Source organism: Torulaspora delbrueckii, chromosome 1 (genome assembly GCF_000243375.1).
Source record: "Torulaspora delbrueckii CBS 1146 chromosome 1, complete genome".
Lineage (NCBI taxonomy): Eukaryota > Fungi > Ascomycota > Saccharomycetes > Saccharomycetales > Saccharomycetaceae > Torulaspora > Torulaspora delbrueckii.
In genome coordinates this window covers 186,239-211,039 of record NC_016501.1, presented here as the reverse complement: position 1 = coordinate 211,039, position 24,801 = coordinate 186,239, and the positions used below count along the sequence as shown (strand labels likewise).

General features: G+C 43.2%; 16 protein-coding genes across 16 annotated transcripts; 11 read left to right on the top strand and 5 right to left on the bottom strand.

The window, feature by feature from the left end:
• Nucleotides 1-16: 16 nt before the first annotated feature.
• Nucleotides 17-1,957, top strand: RAD24 (Rad24p; the record flags this gene model as incomplete). The annotated part of the gene is made up of 1 exon (XM_003678620.1): nucleotides 17-1,957. One exon carries the CDS (start codon nucleotides 17-19, stop codon nucleotides 1,955-1,957), a length of 1,941 nt encoding a protein of 646 aa, XP_003678668.1.
• A 41-nt stretch (nucleotides 1,958-1,998) lies between these two features.
• GRX4 (monothiol glutaredoxin GRX4) lies at nucleotides 1,999-2,727 on the bottom strand (the record flags this gene model as incomplete). The annotated part of the gene is made up of 1 exon (XM_003678619.1): nucleotides 1,999-2,727. One exon carries the CDS (start codon nucleotides 2,725-2,727, stop codon nucleotides 1,999-2,001), a length of 729 nt encoding a protein of 242 aa, XP_003678667.1.
• A 1,640-nt stretch (nucleotides 2,728-4,367) lies between these two features.
• TDA7 (Tda7p) lies at nucleotides 4,368-5,549 on the top strand (the record flags this gene model as incomplete). Its single annotated transcript, XM_003678618.1, has 1 exon — nucleotides 4,368-5,549. One exon carries the CDS (start codon nucleotides 4,368-4,370, stop codon nucleotides 5,547-5,549), a length of 1,182 nt encoding a protein of 393 aa, XP_003678666.1.
• A 225-nt stretch (nucleotides 5,550-5,774) lies between these two features.
• On the top strand, nucleotides 5,775-6,668 carry MRPL22 (mitochondrial 54S ribosomal protein uL22m; the record flags this gene model as incomplete). The annotated part of the gene is made up of 1 exon (XM_003678617.1): nucleotides 5,775-6,668. The coding sequence occupies one exon, from the start codon at nucleotides 5,775-5,777 to the stop codon at nucleotides 6,666-6,668; it is 894 nt and encodes a 297-aa protein (XP_003678665.1).
• A 45-nt stretch (nucleotides 6,669-6,713) lies between these two features.
• On the bottom strand, nucleotides 6,714-7,307 carry SHR3 (Shr3p; the record flags this gene model as incomplete). Its single annotated transcript, XM_003678616.1, has 1 exon — nucleotides 6,714-7,307. One exon carries the CDS (start codon nucleotides 7,305-7,307, stop codon nucleotides 6,714-6,716), a length of 594 nt encoding a protein of 197 aa, XP_003678664.1.
• Nucleotides 7,308-7,409: 102 nt separating this feature from the next.
• On the bottom strand, nucleotides 7,410-8,147 carry RPS3 (40S ribosomal protein uS3; the record flags this gene model as incomplete). The annotated part of the gene is made up of 1 exon (XM_003678615.1): nucleotides 7,410-8,147. One exon carries the CDS (start codon nucleotides 8,145-8,147, stop codon nucleotides 7,410-7,412), a length of 738 nt encoding a protein of 245 aa, XP_003678663.1.
• A 789-nt stretch (nucleotides 8,148-8,936) lies between these two features.
• Nucleotides 8,937-10,046, top strand: TDEL0A01190 (uncharacterized protein; the record flags this gene model as incomplete). Its single annotated transcript, XM_003678614.1, has 1 exon — nucleotides 8,937-10,046. One exon carries the CDS (start codon nucleotides 8,937-8,939, stop codon nucleotides 10,044-10,046), a length of 1,110 nt encoding a protein of 369 aa, XP_003678662.1.
• Nucleotides 10,047-10,339: 293 nt separating this feature from the next.
• On the top strand, nucleotides 10,340-11,011 carry TDEL0A01180 (uncharacterized protein; the record flags this gene model as incomplete). Its single annotated transcript, XM_003678613.1, has 1 exon — nucleotides 10,340-11,011. The coding sequence occupies one exon, from the start codon at nucleotides 10,340-10,342 to the stop codon at nucleotides 11,009-11,011; it is 672 nt and encodes a 223-aa protein (XP_003678661.1).
• Nucleotides 11,012-12,082: 1,071 nt separating this feature from the next.
• Nucleotides 12,083-12,904, top strand: RHO5 (Rho family GTPase RHO5; the record flags this gene model as incomplete). Its single annotated transcript, XM_003678612.1, has 1 exon — nucleotides 12,083-12,904. One exon carries the CDS (start codon nucleotides 12,083-12,085, stop codon nucleotides 12,902-12,904), a length of 822 nt encoding a protein of 273 aa, XP_003678660.1.
• Nucleotides 12,905-12,935: 31 nt separating this feature from the next.
• On the bottom strand, nucleotides 12,936-14,120 carry PBR1 (putative oxidoreductase; the record flags this gene model as incomplete). The annotated part of the gene is made up of 1 exon (XM_003678611.1): nucleotides 12,936-14,120. One exon carries the CDS (start codon nucleotides 14,118-14,120, stop codon nucleotides 12,936-12,938), a length of 1,185 nt encoding a protein of 394 aa, XP_003678659.1.
• An 841-nt stretch (nucleotides 14,121-14,961) lies between these two features.
• TDEL0A01150 (RNA-guided endonuclease InsQ/TnpB family protein) lies at nucleotides 14,962-16,458 on the top strand (the record flags this gene model as incomplete). The annotated part of the gene is made up of 1 exon (XM_003678610.1): nucleotides 14,962-16,458. The coding sequence occupies one exon, from the start codon at nucleotides 14,962-14,964 to the stop codon at nucleotides 16,456-16,458; it is 1,497 nt and encodes a 498-aa protein (XP_003678658.1).
• Nucleotides 16,459-16,888: 430 nt separating this feature from the next.
• On the top strand, nucleotides 16,889-18,436 carry IPI3 (chromatin-binding/pre-rRNA-processing protein IPI3; the record flags this gene model as incomplete). Its single annotated transcript, XM_003678609.1, has 1 exon — nucleotides 16,889-18,436. The coding sequence occupies one exon, from the start codon at nucleotides 16,889-16,891 to the stop codon at nucleotides 18,434-18,436; it is 1,548 nt and encodes a 515-aa protein (XP_003678657.1).
• Nucleotides 18,437-18,597: 161 nt separating this feature from the next.
• On the top strand, nucleotides 18,598-19,245 carry NOP6 (Nop6p; the record flags this gene model as incomplete). Its single annotated transcript, XM_003678608.1, has 1 exon — nucleotides 18,598-19,245. One exon carries the CDS (start codon nucleotides 18,598-18,600, stop codon nucleotides 19,243-19,245), a length of 648 nt encoding a protein of 215 aa, XP_003678656.1.
• A 328-nt stretch (nucleotides 19,246-19,573) lies between these two features.
• On the top strand, nucleotides 19,574-21,823 carry NPR1 (serine/threonine protein kinase NPR1; the record flags this gene model as incomplete). The annotated part of the gene is made up of 1 exon (XM_003678607.1): nucleotides 19,574-21,823. One exon carries the CDS (start codon nucleotides 19,574-19,576, stop codon nucleotides 21,821-21,823), a length of 2,250 nt encoding a protein of 749 aa, XP_003678655.1.
• A 241-nt stretch (nucleotides 21,824-22,064) lies between these two features.
• Nucleotides 22,065-22,514, top strand: MRPL19 (mitochondrial 54S ribosomal protein uL11m; the record flags this gene model as incomplete). The annotated part of the gene is made up of 1 exon (XM_003678606.1): nucleotides 22,065-22,514. The coding sequence occupies one exon, from the start codon at nucleotides 22,065-22,067 to the stop codon at nucleotides 22,512-22,514; it is 450 nt and encodes a 149-aa protein (XP_003678654.1).
• Nucleotides 22,515-22,655: 141 nt separating this feature from the next.
• UBP10 (ubiquitin-specific protease UBP10) lies at nucleotides 22,656-24,641 on the bottom strand (the record flags this gene model as incomplete). The annotated part of the gene is made up of 1 exon (XM_003678605.1): nucleotides 22,656-24,641. The coding sequence occupies one exon, from the start codon at nucleotides 24,639-24,641 to the stop codon at nucleotides 22,656-22,658; it is 1,986 nt and encodes a 661-aa protein (XP_003678653.1).
• Nucleotides 24,642-24,801: the final 160 nt, after the last annotated feature.

Sequence of the window (24,801 nt, the reverse complement as noted above, 5' to 3'; positions counted from 1 at the left end):
CAGTTGTTCGAATTGCATGGGCTCTCGAAATTTAGGCAAAAATCCTGGGTTGAAGCGCAGTGTTTCGTCTCTTACTTCGCGGATTAATACTTGGAGCTCATCGAAACCATCATCTCCCGTTAGAAAGAAGGCTAAAAGTGCAAAACCAGATGTGAAAAACCTTGAAACTGCAATCGCATCCGATTTGGAACGTGAGGAAGTTTTTTCGACACCGTGGTACCAGCTCTATGGTCCAAGAACAGTTATTGAGGTTTGTCTTCACAAGAAGAAGGTCACAGAAGTTAGCGAGGCTTTGCAAAAATTGTTGCAAGGTGAAAGTGATACACGTATCTTGTTGCTAACGGGTCCTAGTGGTTGTTGTAAGAGTACAATCGTCAGGCAGTTGGCAAATGAGTTGATACCAAAATACCGAACAACCGGATCGAATTCCTTATCTGTGAAACACCACGGTGATTGTAATGTTATAGAGTTTGAAAATGATGCAAATGCAAATGGAATCTCATACATGACTGAATTCCAAGAATTTTTAACTCAGGCAAAATATCGAAGCGGTCCCAATCTTTCTTTAATATTGGTGGAAGATCTCCCGAATATATTCCATCCTGGTACGCGGAAAGCGTTTCAGGATCAGCTGTTGCAATGGCTCTATATGTCTAGTGATGCTCTGCCGCCACTGGTGATATGTTTGACCGAGTGTGAAATTGATCACGAGGATAATAAGCCCAATGCATTTGGAGTCGACTATAGTTTGACGGCTGAATCTATTCTTGGTAAAGAGATTCTTTCACATTCACGACTGAAGAGAATAAAGTTCAATCCTATAAATACAACACTGATGAAGAAGACTTTGATGAATCTATGCATCAAGAACAAGGCGACGTTGATGTCGACAAATAAGTGGTCGGAGAAGGAAAGAGTAATCAATGAAGTGGCGCGATCTACAGGAGATATCAGATCTGGAATTATGATTTTACAATTTTGGGCCACTTCCTCCATGGATACTCCGCTACCGGTAAGAGAAAGTTTCGTTTCGTACTTTCACGCGATGGGCAAGGTTTTACACGGCTCAAAAGATTTCGAGGATGATAATGAAATGATCAACACTTTGATAACCAATTCAAAGGGCCACTTGTCCCATGAGAATTTTTCCCTTGGCATTCTCGAAAACTATTCTTCATTCAACAAAGGAAGATTCACAGTCAAAGACGCATGGGAAGTTACAAACTCCTTGAGTGAGAGTGATGTTATGAGAACAGTACCAGAATCTTTAGAGTATTGCATGCGTAAAGTACGATACACAATGGGCAAAGCTCGTTATGAAGAGCGTACTCATGGCAAGGCCAGTTTTCCACGAGAATGGAAAATTGCGTTGGCTCAAAACGAGTTCAAGATTAAGTGCGAAGACTACGTTAACGTTTCCATGTACAAATATGTGGAACCGCGTCAATTTAGAGATATTTCATTACAATATGCCTTTTATGATCCGCTGATAAAGAAGGCCAGGTATTACAAGCAAAAATCGCTACTTGAATACATTGCTCAGGTCAATGGGGCTCCAAATCAAACATTGCGCGGCATTCAGGTTGATCCTAGGATAGATGTACTTGGTCGTATTGGGGGTGAAATCAGCTTGGTAAACAACCAAGATAATGAAATTTTTGAAGATGATCACAGGTCGATCGCCAGGCAATCAATTGAAAATCTGAAAAAATCTAGAGATGTCAAATTACAAGAATTGATAGAACTGCATGAATTACGTATGGGAGAAGACGTGGAATTAGAAAGCGAAGAAATCGATGACGATCCGATCATTGATAGCGATGAAAACGCTTCGACGAGCAATATACTCGAGGATGACGATTCGATATTCGAAATTCTCTCTCAGAAACTCCCAAAGATTAATGTTAATACATCTATTAATGAGTCTTTATCTGACTCCGATTTGGAACATCTATAATGCCCCCCTCATTTGTACCTGAATAGTTAATGAATTGCATTTTAGTTAGATTGCAAAGCGTGTTCAAAGAACTCTGGATCTTCTTCTAGGGACTCCTTAATAATGTCCAACCCACCTTGGAATTCACCCTGGACGTACAATTGGGGGAAAGTAGGCCAATCAGAAAATTTCTTTAGGCCCTCTCTCACACAAGAGTCCTTCAAGATATCGAAAAACCCAAATCTGACTTGATGCTCTCTAAGTATACCGACCATTTGTCTCGAGAATCCACACTTTGGCTCAGAGGGGCTACCCTTCATAAATAACATAATAGGAGCCGCCTGTGTGAGCTTTGTCAGCCTATCGTTCAGTTCTTCCTCGGTTTCTTCTTCTTCTTCCCTTTCTTCATCATCTTCTGCCACATTTTCCTGCGCACTTGGTTGTTGCTCGACCTTCTTGCTACCCTTGTGCTCACTCAAAGCCTTAACAAATTCCTTCGGATCAGCTCCAGATAGTTCTTTCAAAATAGTACCATCTTGCACCAGAATAAAGTATGGAACGGCCGAAACTTCAAATAGTTCTGCAAGTTCAGCATTTTCATCCGCATCAATCGACAAAAACTTGATCCCACTATTACTAGGCTCATCACTGAGCGCACTGACCACTTCGTTCATAACTTTACATGGTTCAGCCCAAGCAGTATGGAAATAAAGTGCAACCAGCTGACCACGGGCCTCCACTGTGGTTAAATTCGTAAACTGATCCTGATCCTTGATTTCGATAACTGGCATATTCAATTAAACACGATTATCGTATTTCCAGAGGAGAGAACTGTTGTAGAACGGACAAAATGCTCTTTCTACTTGCTCGATTGATATACGTAACCTTCAAGCTTCCAAAGCTTAATTTGTCAGTTTTTTCAGCAGGCGCGTGATGAGCAGCCAATGGATTCGGATCTGGTTAGTAACGAAAAGTAGAGGTTTGAAGCAGCGTAGTGAGCTATCAGCAGTGGCAGAGATCAATTAATGCTGTGAGGTTAATGACCAGTACTTGATTGATGTTGTAGGCTTTTCAGGCAAGCTCGTGGCATCTTTTAGTGGTGTTCTAGCCTCTAGAATAATGCCAGATAACCGGTGCTCACAAGCTGATTCAAGCACGCAAAGAACGTAGTGAGAGTCCATAGACATAGATGTAGTGGCTGAGACTACGAGCGCTCGCTTTTTTTAGGCTCTTGTGAAAGCAAATCAGTGGATGGAAGACCTTGAGAGGGCAGCCACATGATGTAGAGATTCTGCAATTAACATTCTAAATTACCTAGTGCTCGTTAGTCTTTCATCATTTTAAGCTCGAAATTGGGATTGATCGAACAGGAAGCAGGGCGCTCAAAGCGGAATAGATACCTCGTAGATCGTCGTAATTTAACAGGTCTCAGGCTTGCCACTCCTCGCGCAGGAGCTCATTTGAAGGCATCGCAATGATACGATGGCCAAACCGATTGGAAGAGGTCTTCGTATATCTGTAGACTCTCCTCAATGTCGCCATCGAAAACGATAACCGCCAGCACAGTTCTCACCACGCAGGATTTCCTCATAGTGCTTCTTAAGCACCTTGTGATTGGTATATTCTTAGTGTAATCAGATGGTGATGTCCCACCAGGCTTGTGCAGTCCAATCAGGGTCTCAAGACTCCAGATAAATGTAGTTTGGTTGCGTGCGTGCATCACTTTAAGCTTCGATTTGTTTTCCAGTGGCCCGTCGTAAGAATAGCATTATCAATGTTAGATCGTCTTTTTGATATGTAACCTGGTGTAGTGGTACGTAGCTGAGACTATTCTTCAGTCTTTGAAGCATAAGTTCGGTCCTTCCATCATGTTTGTGCAGTCCTGGACGAGTTTCTAGTGGGAGAGTTCTCTAACTTTGCGTCAGCTTCAAGAATGCAGATGTTCTGCAATTAGCATTGGCGAAAGACTAAGGCCCTCCGTTCCTCGTCTGATGTAGCCCTTCCTGGCGTCCTATGTGGTTCCCCTTTCGACGCCGCTAAACTGCAATAATAATAAGCAAACCTAGGAAATCATCTAAAAGGGTCATTAATTGCCTGTTAGATCGTATTACTGACTGGACCATCCATCTGTTTATCTCCCTGACGCTTCCACATCACCTAGGGCAGCCAAAGAGGCCGTTAAAGTCGGTAAACTCAATTATGTCATCATTAGAATCCTATTGACGGCCTCTCAACCACTGTGAATAGCCTTCAGGGCTCTGGATCTTATCAGATCTCTGGCTCATCGCGTGAGCTTTCTTGATAGTTCGCACTCTTCTAAAAAAAGAGACCGAGGGCAAATTTTATCTAATAAACAGACAAGACAAATCGAAGCAGATAAAGACATTCGAAGCTGGATCGCAGGACGTTCGCAGCTGCTATTGTGTGGTCAATGGTGTTTAACAGCTCATCTGTACGGCAGAGCAGCGAAACGGGGGGTTGGTCGCTCACAGATATCGCTTTCAGTTCCGTGTCGACTAGTGCAGAAGAATCTACATCTACGTGGGGACCTGCCATTGTAACTCCTTCGAGTTCTTCGTTAGCTAGCTCACAATCGAGCTCCAAGTCAAGTTCTCAGTGGTCCAGCGCAATTTATGTTTCTTCTTCAGTCTATGACGTGTCTAGCTCGAGCCCAACAGTCTTTTCATCCGATCAAACTTCAGTGAGCACTTTAGTACCATCTTATCCATGGTCATCTGTTTCGTCATCTAGTTCTAAGCAAAGCTTTTCGTCGGATTTCGCCACGACATCGACGTCTGCTTCATCCCCGGGGTATACTGTCTCCAGCGATTCGAAATCTGCGTTTATCATCTACACTCAGCAATATTATATCACGGGTTCTAGTACTACTTTCGAAACGGGACTTCCTACGACGACTGTTCGTGCAAAAACTGCGACGTCGAGCTTCTCGGTACCCAGTGCGACTCAGACGCGAGACTTCGAGTTTTATCAAAACTGGCTCAATGGTAGCCTTGGCGAATCTGGCTCTCCGACAACTCCAGCAAAGAACAAGATAATTGGCGGAGTGGTTGGCGGAGTTGGAGGTCTGTTACTCTGCAGTATCGTTATATGGCTAATGTTCTTCAGACGACGGAAAAATAAAGCTGAACCCACCGTTGGGTTCACCTACGAAATTGGACGAAGGGCAGGATACCCTTCGCAATCGCAATCAGTTGATATAGATCAGGAGAAGACTCAACCTACACGGCAGGCACCATTCCTGGCTAGAATAAAGAATAAAGCCATCGCTCAAATATCTAAGAACAGGAACTCCGTTCCTCAGAATGAGGAGAGTGATCCATTTCAAGAAGAGTTTGATTTTCGTAAGAGACCGCAACCTCCAATACCGCCCGCTCGAAGCAGGCACGATACCAACCAGGAGGCCTCGACAAGGCCAGCGTACGACGTGCCGATTGACCATCGATTCTCATATGTTTCGTCCCTAACAGACTCGTCTTACATATCCTCAGCAGAAGGTGACTACTCATCGCTTTCCAGCACATCAGTGAGACTGCCCTCAGATGTGCCGAATCATTCAGAGAGCTCTCATGGGTTTCTCCGCGAGGTGATTTGATCGTAGAACATAGAAATTGGACTTTAATAATCAACTGTATTTAGTAAGTGGTTTGCAGTGCCCAATGGGCCAGCTTGAACGACCACGGGCGTTTAATAATTGATATTTCTCATCTGTATTATCTTTGAAGTCTAATCGTTGGGCGCGAGTCGCTTAAAAATTTTAATTGAAAAATCAAGTAACTTGACCACTAAATTAGTCTTTAAGAGGTGGTGACAGAGTACAATGTTTCCTTTAAGGAGGGTGTTGAGTTGTCAAGTGCCTCTGAAGAGCTGTTCCGTACGGTTCCTTCAAGTAGGGCGCCCATTACTGAATGATCAGACCTCTTTTTTTGGTGAAATGACCAAGAAGGCCAAACTAGATAGTGATGATCCAAATAAGCTTTCCAATAAGATGACAGTGGCCTCTGATGTCGCTGAAACAGAAAAGACTGCTTCTCTTGATTCGATTACCATTGAAAACGATACAATGTTACAGAAATATATTCAAAGCCAACAACAACCGGAGAAATTGGCACCTCATCTACTTCTCACACCTTTTAAGAGGAAACTGTATATGGCAAATTGTGAATTGAATGGTTTTTACAAGAATGATACCATTGTTGCTTTACCGGGGACCAGTGAAAGATACAAATTGCATCTGTCACGTCAAGAGATTGAAGTACTAGAACCATCGGTATACGTTAAGTCGTACAGGATAAAAAGTTCGATGAAGAAAGCAACAATGTTGTTGAGATTACTAAATGGGTTGGATGTCAAGAAAGCATTGACTCAGTGTCATTTCTCCGCAAAGAAGATTGCTCGTGACGTCGCAGAACTGCTAGAAAGAGGCATTGAAGATGGTAAGAAACTGGGACTTGATTCTGATGATCTATACATCTCACAAATTTGGACTGGTAGTGACGGAATGTGGGGGAAAAGACTAGAATGCAAAGCGCGCGGTAGAACTGGATTAATTCATCATCCTCACGTTCATGTGAGGTGCATTCTCAAGACTAAAAGTGTCACCAAGAGCAGACTAGCTTATGAGGCTCAGCTCAAAGATCAAAGAAGGAAACCATGGATTCAACTCGCAGACAAGCCTGTTAGAGGAGTCCCAGGTGGTGCATACAAATGGTAGATAATGAATAGACTTGTAAATACAAACTGTGAAATAGTATACATATCATTTCTGTTTCTTCTTCTCCTTCTTATCGGTTTCCGGCTCGACCTTTGCTGTCTGTTCAGCAGCTTCATTGGCGTAAAACACTTTCAACCTCTGGTCAAGCTCCCATCTAGAGTACCATAACCCAGCTTGTAGCACTATGACACCGACGAACAGTAACAATAGGATAATGTTGGAAGAGGCAATCACAGCTAGACCCTGGTTTTCCGTAACTTCACCCCAGTTACGTGTGATAGAGCAATCGATCCCCGTCTTGACGTTGGTGAGAAACACGCAGATACCAAAGACGTAGAGAGCTAAGGAACAGTATTCAAACAATTGCAGATCAGGGTTTGGTTTATAAACTCTAATCAATCCACCGATCAAACCTAGAAGTGAGACACCTGCTAAGATGTATTTAACCGTTGGAGCAGTGTGAAATAACGTCTGATAGTGTCTTAGTGCATTATCAAAGTGTTCCTGGGTAGCATCACGATCGAATAACAAAGGAAAATCGTAAGTTTGGTTGGCGTAAAAAACACCCATGATAAATGAGGTACCGATCAGGATCAGACCGGTACCGATGGTACAAACATCGTTATAAGAAAGGCCCATTGTCGTTGTCTTCTTCTTGAGTGTTGTTGAAAAGATGGAAGTTTTTTTGTCAAAGATGAAAGTTATTAAATAGATAAGAGTGTATAATTAAAAACTTTCGAATTAAGCAGAAGCTTCGACAGCTTCGACTTGTTCTGGTTCTTCTTGTTGAGGAGCAGCTGGTCTGTAGTCCTTGACGGAAGCAGCCAAGATTGGTTCTTCCTCCTTTGGCTCGACAATCTTGACAGCATCTGGCAAAGCCTTTGGACCAGTTCTGCTTTGAGCTGGGTCTCTCATGATCTTAACCTTGATACCCAAGACACCTTGTCTCAATAGAACGTGTCTGGTAGCAGTGTCAATGAAATCGTTAACTGGTTGACCAGAGTGGATCAAGAAACCGTCAGCGAATTTCATGGACTTGGCACGAGCAGCTCTCAACTTACCGGAGACAACAACTTCACAACCCTTAGCACCGGATTCCATAACGTAACGGACAACACCGTAAGCGGCTCTTCTGATAGCCAAACCGTTCAACAACTTGAACTTCATGGATTCAGCTTGAGCAACAGCAGACAAACCACGGTCTTGAACTCTTTCAGCGTAAAGAACAATGGTACCTGGCTTGTACTTGAATCTCTTTTGAACCAACAAAGTCAATTCGTTGATTCTTCTACCGTTTTCACCTAGGACATCTTGGGTTCTGGTAGCTCTGATGATAATTTCAGTCTTGGTTGGAGTAACTCTAACTTCGACACCGGAGTAACCTTCTTCAGCCAATTCTCTGGTGAAGAATTCGTTCAATTCGGCGTAGAAAACACCGTCAGCGACTAGCTTTCTCTTCTTGGAAATCAAAGCGACCATCTTGCTATTATAGGTTGTGTAGTTGTCTATTTAATTATTCAAGTGTTGACTACAACACATTGTACTGTTGAATATAATTGTATACAATCCAGAGGCCATCGGTATTACTTGCGTCCTGAAAAATTTCAAAAATTTCCATGAATTTCATTTTTTTTTTTTAGAAAAAAAAGTTTAAAAATAAAAGGTGTCCAGATGGTCGTATACTACAGCTAAAGACAGTCACACATAATGAATTGATCTGTATTCTTACCAGTGTACATAGAATAAGGCAAAATAAGCTAAGGGAAGCTAATATAGTATGTGCAACAGAATTCTCATTGAGCAGTACCAATTTTCAATTGATTTTCTCGCATCGAATGAAACTAGTGTATAGTACTTTAATTTGAATCAATCAGAAGTGGTTAGGAGTCGAAAAAGTAATCTGATTCTGATGTTTTTCATCTGCATGAAATTATTCGAACGCATAACCCTTAATACAACAAACATACAACATGAAATGCAGTACTGTAGACCTTGCATTTACAAATACTCATACCGTGGACATCTCCTCGCGGGGATCCTCCCTCCAATTGCAACGATAAACGCCAACTAAACCAACCATATCTAAGCCTTATACGAACCTGCCGGAGACATGATCGAGATTGTAATATTCAACTAGTGTCGAAAATGACGGTATTCCTCATTATATTGTGAGGTGCCTTTACAGTTCTGTTGCTGGTAGAAACGCTTCTTGGCGAAATCACAATAAAAATCTAAAAAAGGAGTAAAAATTCAGGTTTTAGCGCCATAATGAGCACTGGAGAGATGGAGAAGACGGACTATAGGGACTTCGAAGATGCTAGTGTTGATATCCCGAAGAAAAGGTTTAGATCCTGTTTTACCTGGTTCTGCTACGAGGTATCATCGTTCTATGAATCGTATGTGATGTTAGCGTGTTTTGGCCTACTTCTCTGCTTTCCTAGTGTAATGTCTTCATTGAGATTTATTGTGAGCCTGGCTACTGCCATGCTTCTGTTGGCGCTTACGACAGTAGGTATGATATTGACCGCTGTGATTTGCATAACCTCCGAAATGAAAAAGGCAAAATCTTTGGTCCGCAGGAATATCAAGGCAGTAGCAGAGGCTATAGAAGAAGTCTTCAGCTCAGAGCAGGAAACTTTGGCACTTGGGTGGGACAACGTGGCTTGTAGATTGAACAGAAAGTTTTACGCTGCCGGCGAATGGAAAACACCATATTATTACTTCGATGGGCAGCAATGTGAGGATTACTTTAGACACAACGTTTTGCAACCACTGTATAAGCAAAAAGTTACAAAATCTTACGATAAAAGTGACTTGCGAGCTGCAGTGAGCATCTATGAGCAAAGGCTCAATGATCAGTTCAATCAGGACAAGGAGGATATTACTGTGTTAGCAAAAGGCGGTCTTCCTGCTGATTCTCACCGCAGCAAGTTTATCTGGAAATTGAAAAATTCATCGACACAAGTTGGCCTCAAGATTTGTTTTTTTAGTGCTTTAGCTTATACTTTCTCCCATACGTGGTGTCTACGTTTAGTGCAAATTATGATCATTCTTATTACAGCTTCTGCTGTAATTTTTACTGGATACTCTCCCGAGCTCTCTAAGACTAGGATCCGGATCAGATTACTCGCAACGATCGCAGATGTTGCCCCAGGAGAGGACATGGATCGCTGGGACATGGTTGCAAAGCGAATAAATGGCTATGTAATGCAAGATTCGAACGATACTTGCGCTAAAATGTTCTTCGACGGGAAAGACTGCATGAAATTTTCCAAGAATGTCCTTAACCCTCTCATGTCTAAAAGTACCAGCTACTATCAATTTCCAGCTTATGATCTAGTACCTCTAGCCACTGAGGCTTTCAAACCCTCCATATAGACGAACTACATGATGCCATGCTCTTCTTGTGTAAATCTTAAGGAAGCTGAATCTCGCGTGGATCCTCCAATTGCAACGATTGTACACACCCAACAGGCCGCATCCAGATCTTTATCAAAGCGAACTTGCCGATACGATGATGCTAATAACAACGGAGTTATTGCAATGTGCCTTCATAGTTCCGTTGCCAGTAGATACGCTTCTTGGCGAAAAACATAATACTACAAAAAACTGAGAACTTCTCTCAATATAAAAATAACACTCATCAGTACACTTCAAGAAGTACGAAAAGAATGAAAGTAGCAGACTATGGGGACTGCGAAGACGCTAGTGTCGATATTCCAATCAAAAAATTCAGATCCGTTTTTACCTGGGGCCTTTACGAGTCAATGAGGTCTTCTGAACTGTTTGTGATGGTAGTCTGGTATAGTGGTCTACTGTTCGGCTTTTATAATTCTATGTCTTCATCGCACTTTTGGAGGAGTCAGATTTTTATTGATCTCCTGTTATTAAGTATCTTGTCGACTCCTATGATTTGCTTAATTTGCAGACAGATAAGAAGAGAAGATATGGTCTCCAGGAACACACAGGCACTAGCAGGGACTACAAAGGAAGTCTTCGGCTCGCAGCAGGAAACTTTAGCACTTGGGTGGGACAAGGTGGCTTGTAGATTAAACAGAAAATTCTACGATGCAGGCGATTGGAAAACACTAAACTTGTTCTTTGATGGTTCAAATTGTGAGGGTTTCTTCAAAATGTACGTGCTGAAACCAATACATGAGGTAGAAGGTCCAAAGTCGCGAGAGGAGTTACTTGCATACTGCAATGAGTATCTGTCAGCAGGTGATCATCAACCTGTTCAATTGGGACAGAGAGGATTCTCATTTGGCTGGCTGAGGAGGTTTTTCCAGCTGACTCTCAAAGTAATAAAGATTTGTGGCGGAGAGTCCCCAAGAACTACTTGAATGGGCTAGCTTCGGACGTTTAGTGTGCTGGCGTATGTTTTTGTCGTTCCTAAGTGGTCTTCGCGCTTGCTGCTCTAATCACTGACCCCATTGAAAGTCCCTCAACATAGAGAAAATCCATGCTGGGCTGCTTTTTTCGTAGTCTCTCCGAACCGCGATCTCGACGAAATTCTGCCCCGAATCATACCTTGTCAGGAAAGTCCCCTGAATTTCCTGATAAACCCGATCTGGTGTTTCTCCCAAGAATGCTTCTCCTTAGGGCAATTAAATTAATAGTATACTAAGCAAGAAAGGAAAATACTTTTGCGCATATGCTATTACTACATCCCTCTTACGATCTAACAAAGTTGCAAACTCTTGTGCGATTAATCCAGTGTTTCATACACAAGGCACATACACATTCTTTGTTGTTTGATCTTTACATTTTACAACTCAGAAAATTCATTTGTCTCTATCTATCGAGAATCTTGATGGATAGAACAATTCACCATTCATTACTTGTATCTCATAGTTACTGACAATTTCGCATTGTCACTACAACAACCAAGATTCAGCCATATAGCCGCCGTTCGATTCCTCTGGGCGCCAGTAAAACCCTGAAACTTAAGAATTAATATGGTGTACAGGCGTTCAATCCCCGCATTCGTGCACCTCCGCCATCAACTCTCAAAACAGTCACTCTTGATTACAATTTTAGTTTTTGCCTCTTTAGGGAATTGGAAGGCAATCATGTGAAAAACTCTATTTGTGCCTTCTAGACCTCCCTCAATAAGAGAAAGCCAACTATAAGTAAAAAAAAACAATGGTGCTTGCGGTTGCAATAGATTGCTTAATTACTCAAGAGAAATGCAGCAATTCAATACTCGAAATAAGCACTGGAATATCGATCAATCGTTGATGCTTACTCTTGCAAACCCTTGCTAAATTCTTGCTTGTTCGTAGTCGTTTCCTGTCTTATTGTAAAAGACGGGGGAATACAGAATACTGAGCGTGAAAAAAGTGTTGAAAAATCGGTCAATGCCAAGCTCTGAATAATTAATACTATAGTATAGACATTCGGATTAATACGTGATGAGGTCCATTAAGTGTGTTGTAGTAGGCGACGGAGCAGTCGGTAAGACTTCTTTACTCATATCATATACTACAAATACTTTCCCGCGAGAATATATCCCGACTGTATTCGATAATTATTCAACTACTATCCGACTACCTGGTGCACAGAAGGATGAAGAGCCACAATTGTATAAACTGAATTTGTGGGATACCGCAGGTCAAGAAGAATATGATCGGTTAAGACCTCTTTCATATCCGCAAACGGATATCTTTCTAGTATGTTTCTCGATTAGTGAACCTTGTAGTTTGAAAAATGTTGTGGATAAATGGTACCCTGAGATCGTTCAAAACTCTTCCACCGAAAGCTCAGAGTTTCATCAGAAACTGGGGAGGTATCCAATCTTTTTGGTCGGTACTAAAGCCGATCTAAGGGATGATGCAGAACAGTCTAGGCGGGTGCAAGAGGTAAATGCTCAATTTGTGACACCTGAGCAAGTGGAAGAAGTGGTCAAACAGTGCGGGTTCATGGGCTACGTTGAATGTTCTGCCGCTACTCAAACTGGTGTCAGAGATGTGTTTGAAAAATCGGTTTCTTCCATAGTGGGCGAGCTGGAAAAGGCTTCGCAGGTGCAAAAGGATGCATCCGCAGTTCCAGTTGCTTCGCGTGGGAATAAATCTACAGCTGAGACTACTCAGCAACAAGATCATACTGAAAACAGGCGTGATAAGAATAATTCCGCTAATAAGCCTGTTCATAGGGCCAATACGGCGCGTAATGATAAAAATAGTACGAAGTTCGTCAACAAGATGAAGAAAAAATCTAAATGTGTCATATTATAATGCACCTAGACATGTGTAGGTATTTAATAGACTATTTCTTCTTGGTTGTCTTGGCTTTATTCCTTTTGGATGCCATTTTCTTCTCCAATTCATTGATATCACGTAAAGTGTTCTCATAAAGCTTGGTTTGTAATGCTTCATCCTCAAATTCTTTGCGCGCTAGCTTGACGATAGAACAATCGGATACGTACTTGACTTTTTCATCCTGTAGGTTCACTTCCTCAAGTTCCGGAGTCATTAGCGCATACAGCACACTTTGAGCTCCACGCCGACCACTTTTGGTGAGCAGGAATAGTAGAGGGTAGAGCAATAGACAGTATAGGAAAATAAGTAAGAAAACTGACCCGTTGCTTAGAACCCGACGAAGACTGTGTGATCTCATTGTACCCGGTTGTACCAACGTTACGGTGACATGGGTCCCTTTGACCTCTTTCCCATCTTTTTGCATTTTCTTGATCTCGTTCAATAACCGTCTTTGTAGCTCAAGCATGCAAACTGACAGTTGTAACTTACTGCTAGCGAAAAACTTCAGAGAGCTATCGTATTTTGCGTTTTGCCATAGTGGATCTTCCACATTGATTTCCCCCATCGATTGCAACCAACAGGTCGTTATGATGATCCGCACATCTCTATCAGGTGGTTGAGCTTTAAAGCTAGGTTGTAACAAGTCGAGTAAGTGAAAAATACCAACATAGTTCGTAGCCATTTGCAATTCAAGCCCATCGACCGATGATCTTCTTGTCGGCGGCGATACTACGGGAATTCCCCATGGTTCCATCTCACCAGACATCACCACCACTCCGTCCAATCTCCTAGGTGGCGCGTTATCAAGCCACCCAGTGGCAAACTTACGCACTTGCCATAGGTCACTCAGATCACACTTTTCCATGTAGATGAGGTCATTCTGACTCTTTTCCCGCAGATCATTGCACCAGTCAGTGGCCCATTCATCGACGTTTCTTGTCAGGATGATCAATTGAGCCCCCAAACGAGCCATTTCTAAGACAACAGCAGTACCCATTCCTTGACTCGACGCACCAGTGACTAAGTAAACCTTACCATGCAGTTTTCTTTCCCAAGTGTTGGTCGCACCTCGCGACCAGTACTTTGCAGCTCCCGCAGCTACTACATATGGGGCAGCAGTCTTGATCTGTTGGTAGTACGGAATCGCCTCTGTGCCCTTTACAATGGCAGTGCCAATGATATTCACAGGCATTTAAACAGATTATTTTTGATCTTGAGTAGTGATTGTATCTGGAGCATTTTTCACCGCGCCGCCTCATAGCGACGTATGACAGACATGACAGATGTACATACAGAATGATACCATTCCGAGACACCACTAAAGGCGAGGAAGTTCCTTCATATGTCAAGCCAGATATGGAAGAAAAAGCAGGATATTTCTATGTCAGAAACTAATAGATACTGACCTACTTAAATAGTTCATAGAGGGCCAGTCTTACGCAGTTCCTCTTTCAAAGTTCCCTTAGCTTCAAATCTGTGTAATTCACTTTTCGGTAGCCCAAAGTTCGCCGTTTACAACCACCGTAGGCAAGTTTCTACTACCAGTAACCTCTTGGAACGCTTTTCTGTATTTCTCACGTTCGTTATTACTCATTGAACCGACTTCGAACATATTTGAATTACTTTGTGCACCATAACGCTGTCCATATCGAATTGGCATGGAAGCAGTCGGGACACCAATCAGCGGTAAATTGCAAAAATTGATGGCTTGCAATCGATTGGTTAACTTAACCAACGTAATCTTTCACTTTAATTCACTGAATTAATGTTTTTTAATAACAATTTCATCCGAGACGAGTATTGATTCGGACTTCTTCAAGATGACAGATAATGGAGAGGGTTTCAGATGAAACACAATATTGAACTTACTCTTTCATACAACTTCCTTGAGTCTTGAAACAATATAAGGCAGTTATTATGGACAGTGTATAATTACTCCTTAGTCAGTGTTCGCTATTGAGTATGTTTTAGATCTAGTAGCTGCCGAGGTAGGATTTAACATCTTGAAAGGTATAAAAAGAGAACTATTTCTTATGAATTTGCCAATCCCGTTGGTACAAAATACTCATCCTTTACTCAAACAAACAAGAATCAGTAATGACCATCTCGAGTCAAAATCAAGCACCTCTAGGCCTTTTTGGAATAAGGATGCTGCTCACCATTCCAAACAATGGGGCCTCAATACGATTTTACCAATGGCGGCTAAAAAACTTAGTCAGAAGATCAACTTTGACTCGTGGTTTTCCGTGGTCAAACATCCACAGGCGCCAATTATCAACAACTCACTGAACTTACCGCTTAGCAGTGGTGTCAAAGAGGAGATGATCAGGGCTCGCAAAACTAGGATCTATCCGACCAATTCCCAGAGAGAAACGCTCAAAAAGTGGTTTGGGTGCCAGCGTTACATATACAATAGAGCGCTGAAGCTGCACCGCGATGGCATGGCAATGACCATGAAAGGGCTACGCCAGACTTTGCTTAACAAAGATACTAATATTCTAGAACGTCAGGAGCAGTGGCTTAACGACTATAATTACGATTTGAAAGACGAAGCCCTTCGTGATTTGGTCAAAAACTTCAGTAGTAATATGGTGAAGTTCAAGAAGACGGGGGTGCCTTTCAAGTTGAAGTTCAAGACAAAAAAGGCACCGGTTCAAACTATTTCAGTGCTGAAAAAGCACTGGAACAAGGGAGCGAAATCTTTCTATGGACCAATATTCTCGCCCTCGAAGATATGTGGCGCAGAGTCGCTTCCAGAGGAATTGCCAGCAGATTCGAGGCTCCAAAGGACAAGGAACAATAAATATTACCTGATTGTTCCTATGGTTGGTGAGGAAATCGCTAGGAAAAGCCACGCAGAAAAGTTTATATTTATTGATCCCGGGGTAAGAACTTTCCTAACAGGATATGACTCTAATCAGACTGTGGTCGAGATTGGTAAAGACGCGGTCGTACGCATCGAGAAGCTTAAGCGCCGACGACCGCAATTGCAGTCAAAACTTGCCAAGCTCAGGAAGCACAAGAAGAGGCAAAACCATCGGAAAGCCTTACACAGGCTGGACGGAAAGATTTCGCATATTGTTCAGGATATGCACAAGAAATCGGCCCTCTTCTTGTGCCAGTATTATAACAATATTTTTCTTCCCAAGTTGGATTACCATGAATGCACCAAGCTGACCCGAAAATCAAGGTCCAATATGGCGACCCTCGCTCACTGCTCCTTCCATGATCGCTTGACGATGAAGGCAGAGCAGCTCCATGGTGCAAGTGTTCATGAGGTTGAGGAGGATTACACGTCGAAGACTTGTTCTAGTTGTGGAAATTTGAAGGATGGCCTTGGCTCCGTCAAAGTATATAGCTTTCTAAAGTGCTCCTCGGTTTTCGACAGGGACTTCAACGCAGCAAAGAACATCATGCTCAAGTATATCTGTGAGCATTTGATGGCAAGTGGTGAGTCTTCCATTTCTTCTGCTCTAAGTACAGAAAATGGTCGACTCGCCATGATGGTTCCTGGCCCCTTCGTACGCTAGTACGTTGTAAGTCTCTCGTGGATTCTCCCAGGCGCCTCATAGTGATTATTCTTAGCTCATCGGTTCAAAGCCGTAAAACAGAGGCTCTCAGTGGCCATTATAGAAGACTTTTAATAGGCTTGTAGTATCAATTGGCTTATGGAGTGTCCACGCCTGTGTTGGTATGCCTCAATTGCGGCTCAACTGCCGCTCTCTTTACTATATTGGGGCATTTTTAGCTCTCTTAAAGGGGTTTTCTCACAAGCCTATCAAAGAAACAGACTCACGCTTTCGATCTACTCGTATCAACCTTCAATGATTTCTTATCTCGCTATACTAAGCGCTGGTCGTAGGGCCTCTTTCGCTTGTAGCCTTTTCTGGGAAAATTTTAAGCGTATTTTTCAAACTCATCTCATCTCATCGCATCTCATCAAGATCAGATTCGGTCAAGATGGATGAGCAAGTAATCTTTACCACTAATAATACTGGTTCTGTTGCCAGTATTCACTCGTTTGAACAATCCACTTTGCGTCAATGCACTGTTGGGAGCAGGAATAGTGCCGTGCGGGTCGGGGACAAGTACCTATTCGTGGCACAGGCCCAGAAGGCCCTGATCAACGTCTATAACCTTTCTGGTCCACACAAGAGAGAATCTGTTGAGCAAAGACTGCCACTTCCTGAAGTTTTGAGCTGTTTAGCGACTCTTGAGGATCCACGATGCGATACAAACCATAAAATCCCAGATTTCAACGTCCCATATCTGCTGTTGGGATCCACTGGTTCTGGGAAACTTTACATATGGGAATTGAACTCAGGAATTTTGCTAGGAGTGAAACCATTGGCTCATTATCAGGCAATCACTAAGATCCAGTCGATTTTACAAGGCAAATACATCGTTACTTCCGGTGCAGATGCTCGAGTGATAATCTGGCAAACATCTGATCTTGTCTCTATGAGTGAACCAAAACCTGTATGTATCCTACACGACCATACCTTGCCTGTGACTGATTTCCAGGTTTCTAGTACGAACGGTGACTTTCTATCGCTCTCTGGTACCAAGCTATTTACTGTTTCCGAGGACGGTACTCTTAGATGTTACGATTTGAGCTCCATGGCTCGTAGCAAAACTTCGCAGCCTACTCTGATTGCTACGTTTACGCTGCCGCTGGCAATTACAGCGCTAACTCTTGATCCTGCAGATAGAGCATGCTACATCGGTACCGCAGAAGGCTGCTTCAGTTTGCAGCTATTCTACAAACTAAGTGGGTCAAAATTGGTTAATCTGGTGCAATTGAGCGATGGTAAAGCCCGTATCTTTTCTCTCACAGAGTCGTCGATGGAGTTGAAGGCTACCCAAGACAGGGAAAAGCTCTATGCGATCGGACAACTATTATGCGAGAAAGTATCCAGTACAGCCGTCACTTGCTTCGAAATCTCGATGGACGGTACTCTTCTGCTGGTAGGTGACTCAGAGGGTAAAGTTTCTGTCACCGAGATCTACTCCAAGCAGATTCTCAGAACCATGCAGCCCATTTCCACATCACAGACAATCCATGGTGGTGTAACGAATCTAATAATTGATACGCAATTAAACGCCAATCAGAACGAAGTTGGTGCTGACAGTGCCAAGGTATCTCCAAACGCAAAGATTCCGTCATTACAAAGAGTTATATTTGATTCTAGTAAACCGGGGCAACTGCACGATATTTTCCATCAAGTTGGAGAAGAGAACGGCTCGACTTCCCTGTGTCTCGATGATTTTGATGCTTACGCAGATCAGCTAAGGTCCCAACAAAGCATTATTTCGCAATCTAATGGTGCCCAAAGTACGGTACTCATCGCAGAACAGGAGCCTTCTAAGGATAGCTCCGCAAAGGATCAAGAGATCGCCGACCTAAAGGACAACGTCGAATCGCTCAAGAGCGCTTATAAAGAACTACGTGAATTACACGAAAAACTGTACCAGGAGCACGAAAAACTGCTGGAGACCACCATCTAATGTACTACCTAAATACCATTATAAGTATTCGATAATATTTGTTAGAAATTTGACACTTTTTTATCATGTTGATAGTCAGAAAATTTTAATTGATCTCATCTCATCTCGAAGAGAGAAAGCTAAACACAGCTCAGAAACTTCAATCAATTTCAATTCGCATTATGTCCGAGACCGAGACCAAGCTTACGAAGAAGCAGTTAAAAGCTCAGCAGTTCAAGAAGACAAAAGAGGACCGTGAACAGGGCAAAGAACAAAAGAGGAAGCATGCAGAAGAACCAACAACCACTGAAAGTGAACCCGTAAAGAAGAAGAGAAAAACCAGGCGAGGCCGTGGTGGCAAGGGCCGTAATGGCGACAAGAAGGGCAACAGATTTATCGTATTTGTCGGAAGCTTACCAAAAGACATCACCGCTACAGAACTACAAGCCCATTTCAAATCCAGTTCCCCCGATCATATACGTATGAGAAGTGACAAAGGCATAGCATTCCTAGAGTTTGACGCTGACAAGGACAAGCACAATATCCAGCGCCGCATGGACGTTGCTCTTCTACAACATAGAACACTACTTAAGGACAAGCGCATTAACGTTGAACTCACCGTCGGTGGAGGTGGGAACAGTTCAGATAGACTCGAAAAGCTAAAGAACAAGAACCTAAAGCTCGAAGATGAGCGTCGGGAGCGGGTGAAGAAGATGGTCGAAGAAGGATCTCAAAAGAAAGCTGCCAACGCCGCAACAAAGCAGCAAACAGTACAGAACTCAGAGCCGGGTCAAGCGCTGCACCCAGACAGAGCTAAATTGATCCAGTAGCGAGCTCCATTAGCGATTTGTAGACTATAAGATTCTATCACGTGACATTCTGTCGTTATCAATGCTTGCAATATTGAGCTTTGAGTAATGGAAGAAACCGAATCGTGCCGTAATAAGACGATTAAACATTGTAAAAGAGCTCCTAGGTGGTCTCTTAAGCCTTAAAAAGAGCCATTGAGCTTCAATTAGTGGTCTTCAACGTGGGGGTTTGTTGTTGGAAGTAGAAAGAAAGATCATTTACTCCTTTTAATCTGATTTTCTTCTAAGATATTCAGTCAGTGGTGAATAAAGGCAAGATAAGCGACCAAACCTCATATAAACAGTTATAATGTCTTCTTTGACTAGGTTGTTACAGGAAAAGCGAAAAAATGAAAATGGAGATTCTCACGGGAAGGAACTAAGACCTTTGAACGCGGAGGGATTTGATCGTAATTCAACGGCTCATGCTTCTACCACAAGTGTCACAACTGTGACCCAAATTGATTCTGGTGAAGAGTCTTCGACGGCGGGTTCATCTTTTGGTGGAAATGCCCCCTTTCCTTCGAGTTTTATGAATGTGAATTCAGCGCATACGGCTACGATGTATGGCTCAAGTGTTCAGGCAAGAGATAGGGGTAATTCGATTCATATTGAAACCAATCCGGCTTCGTATGGCTCTTCTTTGGGTCATACCGGAAGGAATATACGGATGACTGCGACCTCTGGTTCTCATCACATTGGCAGCTCCGGTGCAAGACAGATTCCTTCGTTATCCTCTAGCATACCTTACTCTGTGCCTAATTCCAATAAGGACAATGCAGGTGGGTCGGGCAGTAATAACTCGTCATTTACATCTTCCTGGGTGGACAATTATGGGGGCTCTATGCCGAGTAACATTTCGGCCATTGACTCTAACGTAATTTCGTCTCCAAAAGTTGACTCTGTGGAACCCAGGTTTGTAATTTCGAAGCAAAAGCTGCAAAAATCATCGTTGGACAACGCTGCACAGGCGGGATCCGTGTCGAGATCCAACTCCCTAACGTCTCAGCTAGGAAACTTATTCTTTTCCAAAGGCGCAAAGGACGCGCACGGGAGCAGTATAGTTTCATCACCTGTTTCGGGTATGAAGAGCCCTTCTACTGCCGCTGCTACTGCTATTCCAAAACCAAGTCGCACCAGACAAAGTAGTATCTACAGCGCTTCAAGACAGCCGTCAAACTCTTACACGGAAAATTTTGCTGAGTCACCATCGTCCTCTCATGAGGTTCCACCAAGTCAAAGCATACCAAAATCTCGTCATGCATCCGTCGTGAACTTGAAAAGTTTCTTTAAGAAGAGTTCTGGCACCAATATTGCCGGGTCGGCTGGTACATTCGGTTCGCCTGGTGCTCAGTCTGTTGCTGTACCCTTTCCTTCTCAGGCATCGTCCAGCTCTGGTTTTGCGCCGAGCTCTTATGGTAGTAACAATGGAGACACAATTTACTCTCACGCCAATGATACTAGTCTACCGTTTAGCAAGAGGTATGTGAGAACTGGGGAAGAGCTGGGAGCTGGTGCAGGTGGATCGGTCAAATTAATCCGCAGAGTTGCTGATAACAAGGTTTTCGCCGTCAAGGAATTCAGGACCAAATTTGATTCAGAGACCAAAAGGGACTATGTCAAGAAGATAACTTCGGAGTATTGTATAGGTTCAACACTGCGCCATCAAAACATTATCGAAACTATTGAGATTGTCTACGACAATAATAGGATCTTACAAGTCATGGAATACTGTGAGTATGATCTTTTCGCGATCGTCATGAGTAATAAGATGTCATACGAAGAAACATGTTGCTGTTTCAAACAAATTTTGAGCGGTGTTGAGTACCTCCATGGTCTAGGTTTAGCGCATAGAGATCTCAAGTTGGATAACTGTGTTATAAATGAGAAAGGTATCGTGAAACTAATCGATTTCGGTGCAGCTGTAGTCTTCTCGTATCCCTTCTCCAAGAGTTTAGTCGAGGCAAGTGGTATTGTTGGTAGTGACCCATACCTTGCTCCCGAAGTTTGCATTTTCACCAAATACGACCCACGTCCTGTCGATATCTGGTCCGTGGCCATCATTTTCGCATGTATGATCCTTAAGAAGTTCCCGTGGAAGATCCCCAAATTGAGAGACAACTCTTTCAAATTGTTCTGTTCTGGTCGTGACTGTGATTCGTTGAGCGCGCTGGTCACCAGAACTCCAGACCCACCGTCCTACGATAACGTAGAAGAGCCCTCCACAAATTACGCTAAGAAGCAAAATAATAATCCTGCAGACCCGAACAATCCAAATATCGGTCCACAACGTCTGTACCAATCGCTACCCGAGGAGTGCCAGCATATCATAGGCCGTATGGTCGACCTGGCTCCCGCTTGCAGAGCAAGCATCGATGAAGTCATGGCAGATCCCTGGGTTGCCGGTATCGACGCCTGTTGTATGGTAGAAGACGGTTTGACTTTCAAGATTGTCAGCGGTGGGGACCACACGCACGTCAAGGTCGACCAGAGTCAAGCGCACATCGCAGGTCTTGAGAAAAGGAAGAAAAAACAGGCTAAAGAAGGTACCATCTCTTAAAAAAAATAATCAACTACTACAGATTAAAACTTGCTGGCTTTACCAGCTCTCGCAGATAGTCCAGGGCATTCAGTTGCTCTAGTCATCTATAGATCACATATATACATTATAGAAAGACGATTCTGTCAAAGTGAACGGGCATCGACTGAAAAAGTGAAAAAGCTGTCAAGTTTATTCAATTTGACCATTAAATCAATATAGGTGGATCCTCTAGCACTCATTTATAGCATTTGAATCGAATATGTCGCAAGCCGCGAAGAACCTGCTGGTAAAACTGGTAGTTGGAGCTGGTCAGGCCGCTCCTTCGCCTCCTGTGGGTCCCGCACTGGGCTCCAAAGGTATCAAAGCTATGGATTTTTGTAAAGAGTTCAATGCACGTACTGCCAACTACCAGCCTGGTACTCCAATTCCCGTTATGATTACGATTAAACCAGACAGATCTTTTTCGTTTGAGATGAAATCACCTCCAACCGGTTATCTTTTACTTAAGGCGCTGGGACTGCAGAAAGGTCATGGATCGCCTAATGTAAACTCGAAAGAGAACACAATCGGCGAGTTATCGTTAAAACATGTCTATGAGATTGCCAAGATTAAGAAGACTGATGGAAGACATGCCATGCTGGAGATGGAAGGGATTGTGAAATCCACAGTAGGTGTAGCCAAGACTATGGGTATCAAGATAGTGCCTTGATGTTAAAATACAGTTCGTGTAAATATGGTAGCTACTTATGCAATTGACGTTATTAGTGTTTTTTTTCTTGGATCTCTAGTATAAATATGCCTGTGGGGTTGAATGCCAAATCGATGAAATTTTTTAACCAGGAAGCGAAGATCAATATCTGTTGAATCTTCTCTTTTTATTCTTCTTCCATTTCTTTGACTTGTTGAGTACTGGTGATGATGTAGGTGTTGCATGTGAAGATCCATTCATTTGCACTGGGATGTCGAGATCTTTGACGTTCAGGACCTGTGCAGTCTCGATTTCCTTCGGAGTTAATCTAGTGTACAGTAAATAATATGCATTGGGCTCCTTCAGTACGTCTCTCTCTGTGATTTTGTTGATATATTCGTCGTCATAAGTGGCCCAGGTTCCATCCGGTTGTTTACAGTGCACAATGTAATGCCCTGAGGACAAGGACCGACCTTCGTGGACCACCACTGTTGTCAACTGATATTTTACTGGGACAACATGATCTTTTTCGTTGGATTCGCAATACTCTGTCAAGTCCAAGAACATTGGATATGATACTGCCTGCTTCATCTTGGAGGATGCAGTTCCATTAAATCTAAATTTCTTTAGGTGTGTGAGTAAAGTTTCTGGAGCTCTAATAATAGAGCTACGTTTCACTGCGTTGGTGGTTTGATGACATTTTTCGCAGACGTAACCCTTTTGCTCTTTATCAACCCTGATCAGTTCGGGGTTGAAAAAATCTCTGATGGATTTCTCGATCGAGTACCTTCTGCTAGGTGCAGAATCATCAGATTTAGCATCGCTAGATTTATTCTGATCATCGCTCTGGGAATCCTGCGACAGCGATTGCTTCTTCTTGCCTTTGAGATGTAAAGAAAGGTCGTAAAATGGTTGCTCTGTCTTGGAAACACTACCGCACGACTTACAAGTGACCACCTGTTTCAAAAGACCTCCAAAAATATCATAGATAATGGATTCGGTCATCTTGTGACCTTTTGGAACGGAATCCTCTTGTAACCGCGACATCAACGACATGAAATACTCGTGGGAGTCTTCCTGCTGCCATTCACTCATCATGCAGTTGATATCATCGAGTCGGGCGATCAGTTTCTTAGGGTTGATGTGATGTGGTCCATTCTTTTTCTTGGACCTATCCTGAGGTAACCACATCTTCTTACTAGTTTCAGCCAACACGTACGAAACAGAGTCTCTCGAGATGGTCGACTCGTACTTACCACGCAAAATATCGAATAAGTAGTGTTGAATCGCAGGGATATGAACTATGGCCTGAACTGCTGCGTTGGTGTAACACGTGACCCCGTGGTTCAATAGACCTTTAGGCCTTAAAGCGCTAAGATGAGGCCCCCAATTCTTGACCACACGGCTCGAACCGTTTGATCCACGGTCGTTGATATCCTCACCAACCTGGTAAAACTGTTGAATGTCTCCCAAGATCACGGGCGGCGTCACCGACCGTTGCGACAACGGCGCCTTGTGCTTCAATTCTTCTTCCTCTCCTTCTTCTTCTCCTTCTTCCTTTGCTTTCTCAACGATAGCCTCAGCCTCCTGTGCTTCCTCTTGCAGCTGTACCCGTTCAGAATCAGAAACTCTCGACACGCTATCTTCACTGGACTCTTCCTCACTTGACTCATCACTCTCATGAGGCACATCATCAGCTTTGAACTCCTGATCCGAACTAGAACCCGACTCTTCCATATCCACAGCCATCCCAAGATCCTCACCATTCGCATATTCGCTAGCCTCATGGAACTCTTCCTCCGAACTGCTGGATCCGGTATATCCACTTGCTGCATTTACATCGACATCGCTCAACGACTCGTCCTGTGGCTGCTCCTGCTGCGAATATAAACCAATCGCTTCCGCCAAAGATTGCGGAACTCTCTTAACCCTCTTAGGGGCTTCTTGGGACTCCTGAACAGCGTTCTTGACCTCCTTCGAAGCTTCTTCTTCATCTCGATGCCCTCTCCCGATCATTATGTACGACCCCTCTTGTTCCTTCATATCAACCTGATTTCCGTCCAAAACAGCTCTCGAAGCTTTCCTAAAGTGCAGCGGATTCGACAGGATCCTGTCCACAAGCGGTTTGACCGTTTCCTGTGTGGTCATTCCTGCTTTTTCCCTTCCTGTAACCACTTAGATGAGCTTCACATCTTGAATAATTTTTCACAAGTAAGTGAAAAATTTCAAATCATCACGCGTAGAAAGCGACCCGATCCCACTTATACTTCTTTCCACCACTTTTTGACAGCGGCTAAAGTTGAGATGA